General features: G+C 44.9%; 1 protein-coding gene across 2 annotated transcripts in view; it reads right to left on the bottom strand.

Annotated features, from left to right (window-relative positions):
* EXTL3 (exostosin like glycosyltransferase 3) overlaps window positions 1-13,816 on the bottom strand; it is a 450,609-nt gene that overhangs the window by 160,761 nt on the left and 276,032 nt on the right. For both annotated transcript variants that reach the window (XM_069605697.1, XM_069605698.1), the window contains exon 3: window positions 1,585-1,712. In XM_069605697.1, the coding sequence (XP_069461798.1) occupies window positions 1,585-1,712 (128 nt within the window). The remainder of the gene's footprint in view (window positions 1-1,584; window positions 1,713-13,816) is intronic.

Below are 13,816 nucleotides of genomic sequence, written 5' to 3'. Positions count from 1 at the left end.
AACTTGAGTGGGGGTGGCTAGGGGGTCAATCGAGCTGCAGACGAGAGATCTCACCACCGCGAAAAGCGATTTAAGTTGGTAGATTGAAGATTCAATTTTCTGAGCAAAAAAAAACTTTTTTTGCTGTCAGAATAGCTACAGAATATGCAGCCGCACATGATTTGTAGCGTAAACTAAGGCTAGGGTCATACGCTATCCGCCAATCACGTTCCGCCTGCCTCATAGTGAGACGAAGAGATTTAAGGCTCTCTGAGAACCAGGGCTCTGAAGGGAATCTCTGAGGCTGGACAAGTCGTAAAGGGGCTACTAGATCTGCTGCAGCACGCAGCGCATTGGAGAACCCTAATAATGTGGTGGCAGACGCCTCACAACCTTTGCTTTTGATTGTAAGTAGGAGATTAGATAGATCAACTGAGCGCCACCCCGTTGCCATCTTTTCAGGGGTGTTGTCTTTTGGTGTATACAAGCCCCCCTTAAGCAGGCAAGGCAAGGTTAGGGGTGCAGTAAAATAAAATTGACAATTCTTTTACTGCTATTTTTTGGGCAGTAAAAGAATTGCCAGCAAGAGCATAAACTTTACAGCACAGGTCTGCATTACTGCAGCACGGCGGTCCAGCATGGGGACAAGGGGAAGGGCTTAACCCGCATTTTGAAATGTTTTGTAACTCTGATCCTTCCTGGATTGGTCGAACTGGTCCAGACTGGACCGGGCCAATGAACCAATCAGGGAACAGGGAGGGGTTAGAAGCAGCAACAAGAAACAGCAAGGTGTGTTTTTTTTGGTTAAGTCAGAGGAGGTGGAGTTAGCAGACCAAGAGACCAGCAGGAGGAAGGACGGTGGAGTGGACTGGAGGTGGTTTCTGAAGCAGGTGAGGGATTGGTTAATAAGTGCAAGTGGCACTGCCTTTTGAGAGTGCATAGGGAGTAAAGGTCAAGTGATTGATTGTGGGAGCGAAATGAGGGTGCTAGAATAGAACATGGGGTGGAGTAGTAGTAGTTTGGAGTAGTAGTAATGTGAATGAGGGAGTAGTAGTAGTGTGGAGGAGGGAGTAATAGTGTAGAGGAGGGAGTAATAGTGTAGAGGAGGGAACAATAATGCAGAGGAGGGAGTGGAAGAAGGAGAAAATAACATCGAAGGTTGGAGTTGAGGTGCCGGAGTGAGAGACGACGGAGGGGCAGATGAGTAAGAAGCAAAGATAGGAGTGAAGGAGGGTGGAGTTGGGAGGAGAGTAGTGAGAGAATACCAGAAAGTGGGAGGCATATGAGGGCATGATAGAAATGGGATTTAATCAGGCAGAGTGTCTGTAAGGCACAATGCAATACACCTTTTTAGATTACGAACATCTGAATGGAGTCGGGACCGTCTAGGAAGTCCTTGAGGGTATTTAGACAGAGAAGGCGTCCTGCCTTTAGACTTTAGCCTGGATGCCTGGACAAGGGAGGATTGGTGCTTTTCAGAGCAAAAGAGAAAGAGGGCCCCAAGGGCCTTGGGAAAATCAAATAAAACGCTTGAACCATGTCTGAGACTTGGAGTATTTCTTGGGCCATCTGTGACATGGTCATAAAAGATTTTAGGCCGCTTACCGAAAACCAAACATGATCTCATCATGGCGAAGGTGGGCGTCATCATCAATGGAAAGAATGGCTTCTGTTTCAATCTCATCCCATGGCAGGAAGCGATTATTCAAGCTGTTCTTTTCTGTGCGGACAACCTAAGTATAAAAAACAAGAACCAGGATGTTAAATCAAATACACCATTATGGACACATCAAAATCAACCATTTAATTATTTTATGGTAATTGGAGTTTGCAGGGCTTGGTTACTGCCAATGTGGTCTCTTGGCTGGACACTTAATGAAAGGCTACCAGAATCGAAATCAATATCATAGTTAGTGGTGGAAGAGCTATATAGTCAAATGGAATTATAAAATAGGTAGCTATCTAAAAAGTTAAGTTCTGAAGGGAGTAGGAAGGTTCCAGATCTTAGAACTTCATCCGGCTGCACTTCTTTAAATGTGCACCAAAATTGGTGTCACTTGTCATGCCTGTATCTTCATTATTTGTGCTGGTAGATGACAGCTTCTGTCAAGTCATTGTAGGAAGCTACATCAAATTCGGTAAATATGTAGTGCGGTTATGGTGACATGCATCATTTTAACTAAATCACTGGTAAATATGTCACATGCCACCATGGGGCAAATGAATTTATCTTAGGCCGAGTATGTAAACCAAAGAACTCTCCTTGCAGATCTAGTGGGATTTGCCAGGCCTGCTAGCATTCTGCGCCACTGCAGCCTGGCTCAGTACACCTCCACTAACCCAAGCAAGTAGCCCCTTTCAGATTTGTATTTTTCCTTCTTGCCAAGTTCGCATTGCACTAACATTATAACATAACTTAGATTGGACGTTTAAGGAGAGAACCAGCTATGGGAAGCAACACAGTGCGGTACATCAGTAAGTGTTACAAGCATATATTTGGAGGGGACAAGAGGTAGGAGGCGGCAATCCTTATAATGGTCATGTACCGGGGGGGGGGGGGAACATGTAAGAGTACTGAATAAGAGGGCGTCGTATAGGATTGGGGTCCTGTTGAGGGTCGTAGTCTGGGGTTTTCATGAGATGAACTAGTGCATGAGGAAGGTAAAGATTTTTGAACTTCATGGAGGGAGGTGGAAGGAGTCCAATGTTGACTGCCATGAAATTCCAGCCTGTAGTATGGACTAAAAGCAGTCTCCATTTTTGAACAATTATTCTCCATTTTGATTTTTGCTTCATTTCACAAAGGTTTCTTTTTTAACAGTATTGTATACTGTGTTAAAAACGTCACACTGTGCATGTTTTATCAACTGTATCCCCCCTTCATATCTCCATTGTGTGCATGAGAAGATGAAAGAATCAGACTTTATTGTCACTCCTTCAGTGCCCATCAGCTCCTTCCAACTGCCTTTCCCTTCCTGTGGAATTTGAATCAGAGATTCTATATTCCACATGATACACATGGAGCACAAATGCTACACATCTTCCTTACACGACGCACCAAATGGTTGTTAACAAATGTAAACCAAACCAAAAAAGCAACTCCTGAAAATTGCTGTGAAAACATGTAGGAGAAAAGCAAGCAAAACTGAACGTAGCATAGAAAAGAACCAGGAAAACAAAACTAGAAACTACTGCTAATTCCAATAACCTCAAAATATACAAATAGCTAAAAGGAAAACTTAATCCTGAAATCAAATCCAGATATACAGACCTAATTCGTTCACTTCTAGGCCTATTGATCGTATGCCTTCGAGTCAAAACCACGGGGCGTGAGACAACTTGGCCAACTGGGACTATTTTGTATTGCAATAAACCCTAGATTTTGGGAACAGAACCTCGTGTTTGGCGTATCTATTCGTGTGTGCTGACTGTGCCTTGTTTCCACATCCAAGGGTCTCTCAAGGGCCCCTTCAGAGCGGTGCAGAGTGTTGTGCTGCGTGTTCAGTGGCTCAGTGGTAGTGACGTAAACGGGACGACTGGGGACGACCAAGCCGACTTCTGCGTGGAAAACTGGATGCCTACCTGCCCTTTTATTCCACTTAAAAGATCTTTTATCAGCATTTCTTGATGTGGACCAGCCTCTGCACATGCCGACAAGGAAAATTGAGAGATGGTTTGTCAACAACCACTCCGGTTCCTGAGGTAAGCGAGTCAACCCTGAGCCAGACTAGAAACGTTTCACCCGTAATTGATAGTCCTGCTTTGAACACACCGATGGGAAAGCTGCCCGATTGTGCCAATATGAGAACTAATACCTCCATAGTTATTCATCACATTAAAAATCTTGTTCCTCCTCTTGAAAGAGGGACAGAATAGAATGACAATCGGGAGAGTCCATGGGAGGAAGGGCCGCCTACATCACATCTATCGCAGCTGTCCCCGTGGGTGAAAACATGAATATAAACAACGAGCAAAGCTCACCCATAACCATGGTCACCACTGAGCAACCCTCAACCTTGCTGGAATTCCACCACTCATAGCTACACAGCACTGACTCAAAACGGCTAGAAATCACATCAACACGTGTGCAAAATATGTTGTTCTCTCAAGATGATGACTATGCATTCCTAGAGGAGGTATTAATGCGCCTGGAATCTCCAGAATATCAGCGCTTTGCCTCTTGCACTCAACCCATGAACTTTGCCAGTACCCCTGCGGGCAACAAAAATTGTATTTATCCAACATATCAGCTCAACATGCCAATTTAGCAGAACAGCTATGACGGGACATAGCTGAAATCAAGATGACCATCGTGCAGCAAAAAAGGCTTAGCGATTCAAGAAATAATATTTCCAAGACATCTTATAAAAACAAAAGTGGTGATTCTTGACCCTGAGCCACAAGCTCAAATCACACCCGGAACACAGGTGAGAACTGACCCTCTATTTGTTAGTGAAAAATCTGTTGCGTCTACAGTGATTACAGAAGAGCTCAATCGAGTGACCTCACCTGCTCATACCAAAAATGTTCTTTATCAGTCAACTTTTAGCTACACAGACTCATACACATTGAACTCTTCACGAAATGAGACAGACCGGGCTTGCATCACACGGTCTGTGAGCCACAGACCTTGACAATGACTTTGGCTCAGATACAGGTGGACATAATGTTTGCCCTAGAAATCGCGTTGAACCCATTCATGACACCATATGAAGGCATGAATGACATGGTCAGATATCAGGCCACGCTTCTGGCCCTAATTCAGACTAAGTTAATATTCCTGGAATCTTTTACAATTGAAGTGCAGAGGCGTCTAGAAAAAGGAAGCTGAATTATCTGCTCAGTGAAAAGCAGGACTACGATCTCGCAAGAGGTGAGACAAAAGATAAAAGCATCATGATGGATGCCTCGAGACGGTAAAAATGGCTTAGGAAATCACGGGACCATGATTCCCTCGTGCGGAACTCCATTACTGCCCAGTCTCTGACGGCAGTCAACTGTAATCATGAACCAGGCCCAGTTGAAATGACCAACTCAAAATCAAATAGAGCCCTATTTCCGTGCAGGTTGCCTCACTATTAACTCGATCGGACAAAGTGGCTGTGCCAACAAACTCATCTGACAGGAAAGACCAATTCAACAATTACCAAGAATCCAGAGTGTGTATTGACAGCAGAGTCTGCCTCCGTGGTTTCTCCTCCGAACTGCAAAATCAACCTTTCATCCAGCGAGAATTGGATGAGATCGCGACAATACAGAATTAACCTTCTCAATCAACTACCAAATCAATCAATCAATATGAGATTATTCTCAATTTTTTACTGGTCAAACAAACAAGATCCATTCTCCCGACATCATTGAATATAGGCTTTCCTCTACGCATGCAGTGTGGTCCAAAATCATCGTTTCTCACACTTGAGCAAAGGCGACTAGCAATCACAAAGAAAAATTTGACATTGGTATCCATCAAGCCTAACGAACTTCGTGACCACCCAGCAGTGCCATCACCTTGAGGAAAGGTCTACCGTCCATACTTGACAGTTGTGATTGAGAGGCTATTGACCTGTAGAGACGGTCTAATATTGAACAGAGCAAATGTCAAAACTCTTGCATCATAGCTCTAGATTGCTGGATTGTCTCAGGTGACATTCAAATTGTTCAATTTGTAAATGAAACCCAATTTGATTGAGTTATACTATATCTCAACTCAAGATTGGTGCAAGCCACATTGCTAAGTGCAATACAAGATCTGTTGCCCTATGGCCACAAAAACAACTACGAGGATGACATAACAAATGCAGTTTTGTTGTGACTCGATGGAAACAAGCGAGAGAAAGCAAAACAAGACCAATGCTTTCAGATAAAAAAGTATCCAGACAAAAAAGTATCCAGACAAATCTCTGAGCCAGTTGACGCCAGGAATAAGAGTGACCTTTGATGATAAAAAATGAATCATTAAGAAGTGACAGGATGTCAAGCATAATCCACCAAGTCCAAGAACAAGATTGGTCATGGATTGCTCCCTCTTTAGCAATCTGTAATTCAAGATATTATCCAGAACAACAGGAAATGAAGACAATAAAAACGTGCTCCCGGAACACTAGAGGGTTTGTTCATCACATCTTCAACAAAGATACTATTGAACGTTTGCAAGAAACCTGGATCTGGACTAAACTAATATTCGAGGGTTTCATTGTATTTTTGAATCTGGCCACCAGAGTTGCAATGGGTCATTCGTATTCCGGCCTACTGACATTTGTGAAATTGGGACGGGGTTTAACAGTGGTGGAAGAAAAGAATCCTAACCCATTCACGCAAATGTTAGTTCTGGGTTGGCTGCAACCCGGATCTTCTAAGAAAAAAGCAATAGTCATCTTCAATCTATACTGGAATCCACTTAAAATTAGAGAGACCAGTTTCTTGGACACCGACAGCTTTAATTGATTTGTTTTAAATGTATTTATTCATTTTAGAACATATTTTGAGTATTTATAATACAGTATCTCCTTCGAGATCTCCCATTTTACATGCGACTCATTACCATGCCCCCCACCCTTGCAATGGCCTAGCAATTTTTGGTGAAACTCCAGATTTAGTAATAAAGTCAGATGCGAACAAAGCCGGCTGGGGAGCCAGAGGCGGAAAGAGAGCAACAAGAGGTAAATTGCCTGCAGAAGAACTTCTATTGCACAGAAATGGTCTATAGCTCCTTGCAGGGTCTTTTGCCGTACATGCATTTACCAAAGGCAAAGCCAACTGTTGCGTCTTACTGAAGATGGACAACATATCGGCGGTTCGCTACATAAACAAGCTAGGATGGACGAAGTCCAGAATGCGAGCCGAGCTAGCGAAAGACTTTGGGCACCACTGCCTACAACATCACATTAACAATATCAGCAGAAAACTTACCAGGGGAACATAACAGAGGATTTGGGGTCCCCTAGACATGGGTCTCTTTGCGTCCAAGTTGAACGTACACAGACGCCCAGGTACTTGAGCTGGCGGATCGACCCGGGTTCAGTGGGGACCAGAGCGGTCCATTATGCCTTTCCACCGTTCATCATGCTGAGACTTAACCGAAAGTCTGCAGACAGCTAGCAAAACTAGCGATAATAATCCCACTGTGGAAGTCCCAGGCCTCGTTTCCGGTAGTGATGGAACTTTTTTTGGATTTCCAGAGGAGGATCCCCGACAGTCGGAACCTTCTGCTCGGCCCAAGCGGCCAATCAACCCCCTGACAGAAACAGACCCTCTTCACCTGATAACATCCAGGGTTTCAGGAAGAGATGGGAATTGCCAGGCAGTTGGCAGCTCGCTGCAGACTTCATTCGAGATTCCTGGGCGCCTTCCACTATTTGGAGCTATGGGGCTGCCTGGAGTCGTTGGTCCAACTGATGCACAGAACAGTATTGATCCCATTTCGGCACCTTTAGTCCAGGTGCTCAATTCCCTGGCTGATAGATTTCACAACAGGTGCGCCTACAGGATACTCAGGGTTTACAGATCAGCGATTTCACAACGGGTGCGTCGACAGGACACTCAGGGTTTACAGATCAGCGATATCAGCGGGCATGATAGACAAGAGGGCAAACCTTTGGGAGAGCACCACACAGTAGTTTGTTTACTTAAGGGAGTTAGGTTGCGAAAAACCGCCAGAGCCCAAGTACTCATTATTCTGGGACGTGAAGGACATGTTTCAGTTATTTCTCAACTGGCCGGATAATAGCAACCTTTCACTGTCCCAGCGGTCTGGGAATCTAGCAATGTTGCTCTGCTTAGTAGCGTGTAGGAGAGTATCTGATGTTAAAGCATTACAAATAGACAGAAAGGTTCTCTATCTGGAGGGCGTAGCTTTCAGTATATCCAAAAGGACAAAATGCGATTCAAGAATAATTCCTTACCCCCATTTCTCAGAAAACAAGAAGCTAAGTGTAGCGCGATGCATAAACGAGTATGAGCTAGCGACAGCCAATGTTAGACCATTAGGAGTATCCCAGATTCTTATAGCGCGTAGAAGGCCATATTACGCAGTAGCCACAACCAGAATAGCCAGATGGGTCAAAGAGGTTAAGCATTGGGCAGGTATAGACTTACCCACATTTTGCATGCATTCTGACAGAGGATCAATGGCTTCTAGAGCATTTGCAGCGGGAGGGCCGTTACAAGACATTATGAAGTCAGCCGACTGGTCTACTGAGTCGACCTTTAAGACTTTTTTTAATTTTAAACCTATCCCTCAAATGGCTAATAGAGTGGTAGACAGCTTTGAACCAGCATAATGTTTGCCTCCTGTCTTGACACAGAATGAAGATTGCCCATGCTTACAGACCAGGATAGTCATGATTCTATTAAAGACACAGAGGCGAGCATTATATCCCGCCCAGAATACGCAGGAAAGATTTAATGATTGAAAGTATGCTTATAATGTATAAACACAATGGCGTATTCAAACCCTCACAATTTCATTCTCATTTTCTCGTAGGAGACGAGCAGATGACTACCTGAGATGTAGGGAGATGAGGTTGAGCATGTTTTGTTACTTCTGGACCAGCCTTCTACGCTGAGCTTTACCTGCGTGGCCGTGGCCTTCCCCTATCAGGGAAGATGGAGCTGACAAGTTTCAGAAGTGTTTCAAATTTTTGAAGTTATTGTGTTAAAAGTTCGGGCAGAGAATCGCTGCCAAAATAAAGATAAAGGGACCCGATCCGGAGGCTACTTCTACTGGGTCCCAGGTACTGATGGCGGACGGAGAGAGCCTCAGGACTATGCTGGACAAGAGGCTCATGGGGATTTGTAGTTTTGTTAAGCTCTTGATCTTTTTCGTTTACAAAGCAAAACAAAAATGTTGAGTGTAAACTTTTCAGAAGTTGAAATGCAGTGAGTTGCAGTATTAAAGGAAGTTAAGCATAATGCTTGCCTGTGTCTTTATTAGAATCAAGACTACCTCGCGCTGCAAGCATGGGCAATCTTCATTATAATATGAACTCTACGAAATTCAACCAACCTCGGTGCTTGACGGATCATGGGTACAGTACAAGTGACAACAGGGATAATATTACAAACCCGCCCCCCTTCGACGTCACTTTTTGAAATGTTAAAGGTATTTGTACCGTGCACCGTCACCAACGGAATTCGTTCCCAGGTGCTCAGGTGGATCTGTAAACGAGAAGGCACGTTGGGTTAGTAAGGTGAAGGGGGGAGTAGGATAGTGAGAGAAGTGTTGTCCTGTTGGAAGCGTTAGTTCGGTTTACACTGTGCGCTGAGCTTTAGTGCAAGTATCGTATCGATGTCAGTCCTTGTGTGCAGTAGTTGCAGCTCATGTGTTTGCAGTTACGGTGTGGTGAAGCGCGTGCGGCTTGCTGTGCAAGAGGTGGTTGTGTGCGTTTTTGTAGGATTTAAGTATGCAGAACTTTTGAGCTTTTTTGGTTCGTGGGTTGTATGTCTCGTAGCTGACCTTAGCAGTTTGGCTAAATGCCTAGATTTGAGAATCCTGTATGGTGGGAGAGAGGCCCAGGTCTCACAATACACTATGTTTCACCACACAATAGACAAAGAATTAGGCCCCACCTAGATTTGAGTGTTCTGCAAAGTAGAGGAGCGGCTTAGGTTTCATAATGCATTACATTTCACCACTCAGTATGCAAAGATGGAGACTATACCTAGATTTGAGAGTCCTTTATAGTAGGGGAAAGGGATAGGTTCCACAATTAGTGGGTTTCAACATATAATGGACAGAGATGGGGGCTACACCTAGATTGGAGGATCCTGTAAAGTGGGAGATGTAGGCCTAGGTTTCATAAAACATTGTGTTTCATCATATGGTAAACAAAGATGGAGTTTATACCTAGAGAGTCCTGTATAGTGGGAGAAAGGCCTAGGTTCCACAATAAGTGGGTTTCAATATATAACAGAGCTGGAAGCTACACCTAAATTTTTAGAATCATTTAACGTGGGTAGGGGCCCAGGTTTCACAATACATTACGTTTTACCATACAGTAGACAAGGATGGAGGCTACACCTAGATTTTAGAGTCCTGCAGAGTGGATGCGACACAGTCTAATTTTCACAGTTCTAACAAATGTAGCACTTGCTAACATTCACAGTTCTAAGTATAGCACGTGCTAACATTCACTATTCTGTCTTGATGTGACGAAGGCTAATGTTCACAATTCTGAGTGTGGCACTTGCTAACCTCCACAATTCTATCAAAGTGTGGTACTTGCTAACCTTCACAATTATGTCTGGGTGTGACACAGGCTAATGTTCACAATTCTGAGTGTGGCACTTGCTAACCTCCACAATTCTAAAAGTGTGGCACTTGCTAACCTTCACAATTCTGTCTCGATGTGACGCAGGCTAATGTTCACAATTCTATCAAAGTGTAGCACTTGCTAACATTCACGATACTGTCTGGGTGTGACGCACGCTAATGTTCACAGTACTATATGGGTGCGACGCAGGCTAATGGTTAATGGTATATGAAACCATGTATGAAGGAGACTACGCCTGGATTTGAGAGTCCTGTATAGTGGGAGAAAGGCCTAGGTTTCATAATGCAGCAGGTTTCAGAATATAATACAGTAGGTTTCGTTTTATAGCAGACAAAGATGGTTTGATATACCTGTACTAGAGAGTAAGTTTATAATGGGTGAATGATAGTGTTGAGTATTCCCTAAGAGTGCTGCTGGTGACATTCGCCTGGCAAGCTGTGTTTTGAGGTAGGGTAATGTAGGGTGTAAGGGCTTTCCGGAGTAGAGTAATTGCTCTACTCCCCACCCATGCCACACTTACTTTGGTGGTTGCTGCTGGTTGACAGTTGAACACAGATTCCCCTGCAGATACAGTTTGGAGCCGCCATTGTAGGAGCTGCCCTTTGCCTAGGGCCCTTCGCCCACAGGGGTTGCACAGGCAAAGGGGTGCCCTGGAGGGGTTGGACTGTTAGATGTGGGCGTTAGCCAATCAGGGGAGGGGGACAGGCTGGGAGCAGGGGATCGGAAATGGGTCCGGGAAGGGTGGAGGTGTGCAGGGCGGCAGGTGTAACTTTTTAAAAATATTTTAAATGGGCCCAAAATGGTCCGGGCACCTTACCACTCACCTCTCGGTGTTAGCAGGAAAATGGAAGAGTGGCGAAGCGGCAAGCAGGCCTGAGACAAGGCCAACACCAAGCCTGGAGATCGTGACTAAAAACACCCCCCCCCCCCACCCCCCCCCCCCCCCCCCCGCACATTATGGCTCCAACCTCTAACTAGAAACAGTATCTCAGTATCTGGGCTGTTTTGAACTGCATGCCTAAACACAGCAGCAAAGCTACCTTGCATTTTCCCACTTTCCTAGCTAATCTAACCCACCATCCCGCTCTTTCGGAGCGCCTTAGACACGGTAACTTATTATATGCAAGACGCTATACTACCGTCCCACTTACACTTTAGAAGAGTATGAACACCACAGCAATGTGCCATTTGTTCACCCCTATGTTTATGGACACAAAAAGAAAAGGAAAAACAGCAAGGAAAGTGCCGATCGAAATGAGAAATGACAGGGACATTCTTCAGACTATTTCTGCACCTCTTTAAAAAGGGCAAAAGCAATGCCTACCTCATCGGGAATAAGAATGTAGAACATACATTGAGCCTTTAGTGGTAAACAGGGGCGTTGCTAAGCCGTGGGTAAACATTCCATCCAACAAATGTGTTCCTGGAAAAATTAGGGAGACTTCGCATTTACCCCATATCACTAGAATCTCAGGCACATAATAGTGGCGTGAGCTACTCATCACACCTACATTAGAATATGGCCCAGAGTTGATGGTTCTGTATGTCGCTCAATAAGGGGTACATTCATCCCGATCATGAGCCTTATTGGCCACAAATCCAAACATTTGACGTCAGTCCTCAAGTGACACATGCTATTAACCACATCACCTGCCTCACTCTGTGCTCCAAACCCTCCTCTTATTCTGCCAAACCATGCTCAAGAAGCCTTTTACATTACTATACCAAGTGGTCATTGTTTTAATGCCACGATTCTTGAGATTTCCGCTTGATATTTGCTTTGTGGTGGCTCCTGGTGTCGCATTGTTTCTTAACAGGAGCAGTATGACAATGCATTACTTACCGTAAAAGCATTTCTGATGGTTGTATCTGCTTAGATTCACATGCTGTGCATAGGTCCGACATCCAGTGGTCACTGCGGAGTATTGCATTTTGTTTTTCGTAGTCGAAAAGGGACGTCGACAAGGCGTGTCTGAAATACTATCCCTATAGTGACGTGCGTTGTGCCCACAATCCCTCACGCGTCGAGGTCCCTCTGTTTGTATTTTTCTGCCCTGAGGGAGCCTTCTAGATGTGAGTGAGTACAGAAAAGAGATATAAAAGGAAGTCTATGTTCCTTCCATCGGAGCAGGGAGGAAGGGTGGGCGCATGTGAATCTAAGCAGATACAACCATCAGAAATGCTTTTACGGTAAGTAATGCATTGTCTTCTGATGTTTGTTAATCTGCTTAGAATCACATGCTGTGCATAGACTAGCGAGCAGTACCCGGCGTTGGCAGTGGGTTATGAGAAGGAACAGTAGAGAAAAGATGTCTTAATACTGCCTGTCCCACCTGGGAGTCAGATCTCGAGTGTGCATCTAGACAGTAGTGTTTTGTAAAGGTGTGCACAGAACTCCAGGTAGCCGCTTTGCAGATGGACTCAAGGGGAACATTTGCAATGAATGCTATGGACGCCCCCGTGCCTCGAGTAGAGTGTGCTCTTGGCTTAAAGGGCAGTTCTCTCTTAGCAAGAGTATAGCAGAGAGTGATGCATTGACCAATCCATCTAGAAATAGTGGACTTTGAAACTGCATCCCCTTCTCTTCCTGCTGACACCGAGACGAAGAACTGATTAGTCTTCCTCGGTGGTCTGGTTCTTTCCATGTAGAACCAAGTTGGAAGGATTTTGAAAGAACGTTGGCAGTTCTATAGACTGGTTTACGTGGAATTTCGAGATGAATTTCGGAGCAAACCTTGGGTGCGTGCATAGAACCACCTTATCTCTGAACTGTAACGAAGGGGTCTAGAACAGAAAGAGCCTGTAGTTCACTTACTCTCCTGATGGAGGTGATAGCTATTAAATAAGCAGTCTTAAGAGTGAGGTCTTTAGGAGATGCTTTGTGCATGGGTTCGAAAGGTGAGCCCATGAGTCTGATAAGTACCACGTTAAGGTCCCATCCGGGAGCTGGGTCAGCTATCGGGGGGTGTATTCTCTTCATTCCCTCCATGAAGGCCTTTATAACAGGGATCTTCCACCACGACACCTTGAGTTGGGAAGTGGTGTATGCAGAAAGTGCCGCTAGGTGGACTTTAATGGAATTGAACACTAGACCTGAATCCAATAAGTGGGTCAGGTATAGAACAATATGTGTGGGAGAGCAGTCAATCGGGTTGATGCTTTTTCCTCTGCACCAGATGACAAATCTCTTCCACTTGCTAGAATAGCAGTGGCGAGTGTTAGGTTTTCTGGCTTCCCTGAGGATGTCCATGCATCTCTGCGGGAGCTGTAGATGTCCGAATTCTATGATCTCAGGAGCCAAGCTGCTAAGTTCATGTTCTGGGGGCATGGATGCAGAGTCCTGCCCTTGTCTTGTGACAGCATGTTGTACGGGCAGGGGAGTTTCACTGGGGGAGATAGAGACATCTCCATCAAGTGAGCGAACCATGGCTGTCGGGCCCACATTGGGGCCCCCAGTATCATGGTCACTTGTTCCTGGTGCATCTTGTGCACCACCTTGTTGAGAAGGGGAGTCGGGGGGAAAAGCGTAAACAAATTTCCCTGACCATTGCATCGACAGACCGTTC

The sequence above is a fragment of the Ambystoma mexicanum genome, chromosome 4p (genome assembly GCF_040938575.1).
Source record: "Ambystoma mexicanum isolate Mex_15411 chromosome 4p, UKY_AmexF1_1, whole genome shotgun sequence".
Taxonomy (NCBI): Eukaryota; Metazoa; Chordata; class Amphibia; order Caudata; family Ambystomatidae; genus Ambystoma; species Ambystoma mexicanum.
Note: the sequence above shows the minus strand (reverse complement) of the source record. Positions and strands in the feature narration are given on the sequence as shown.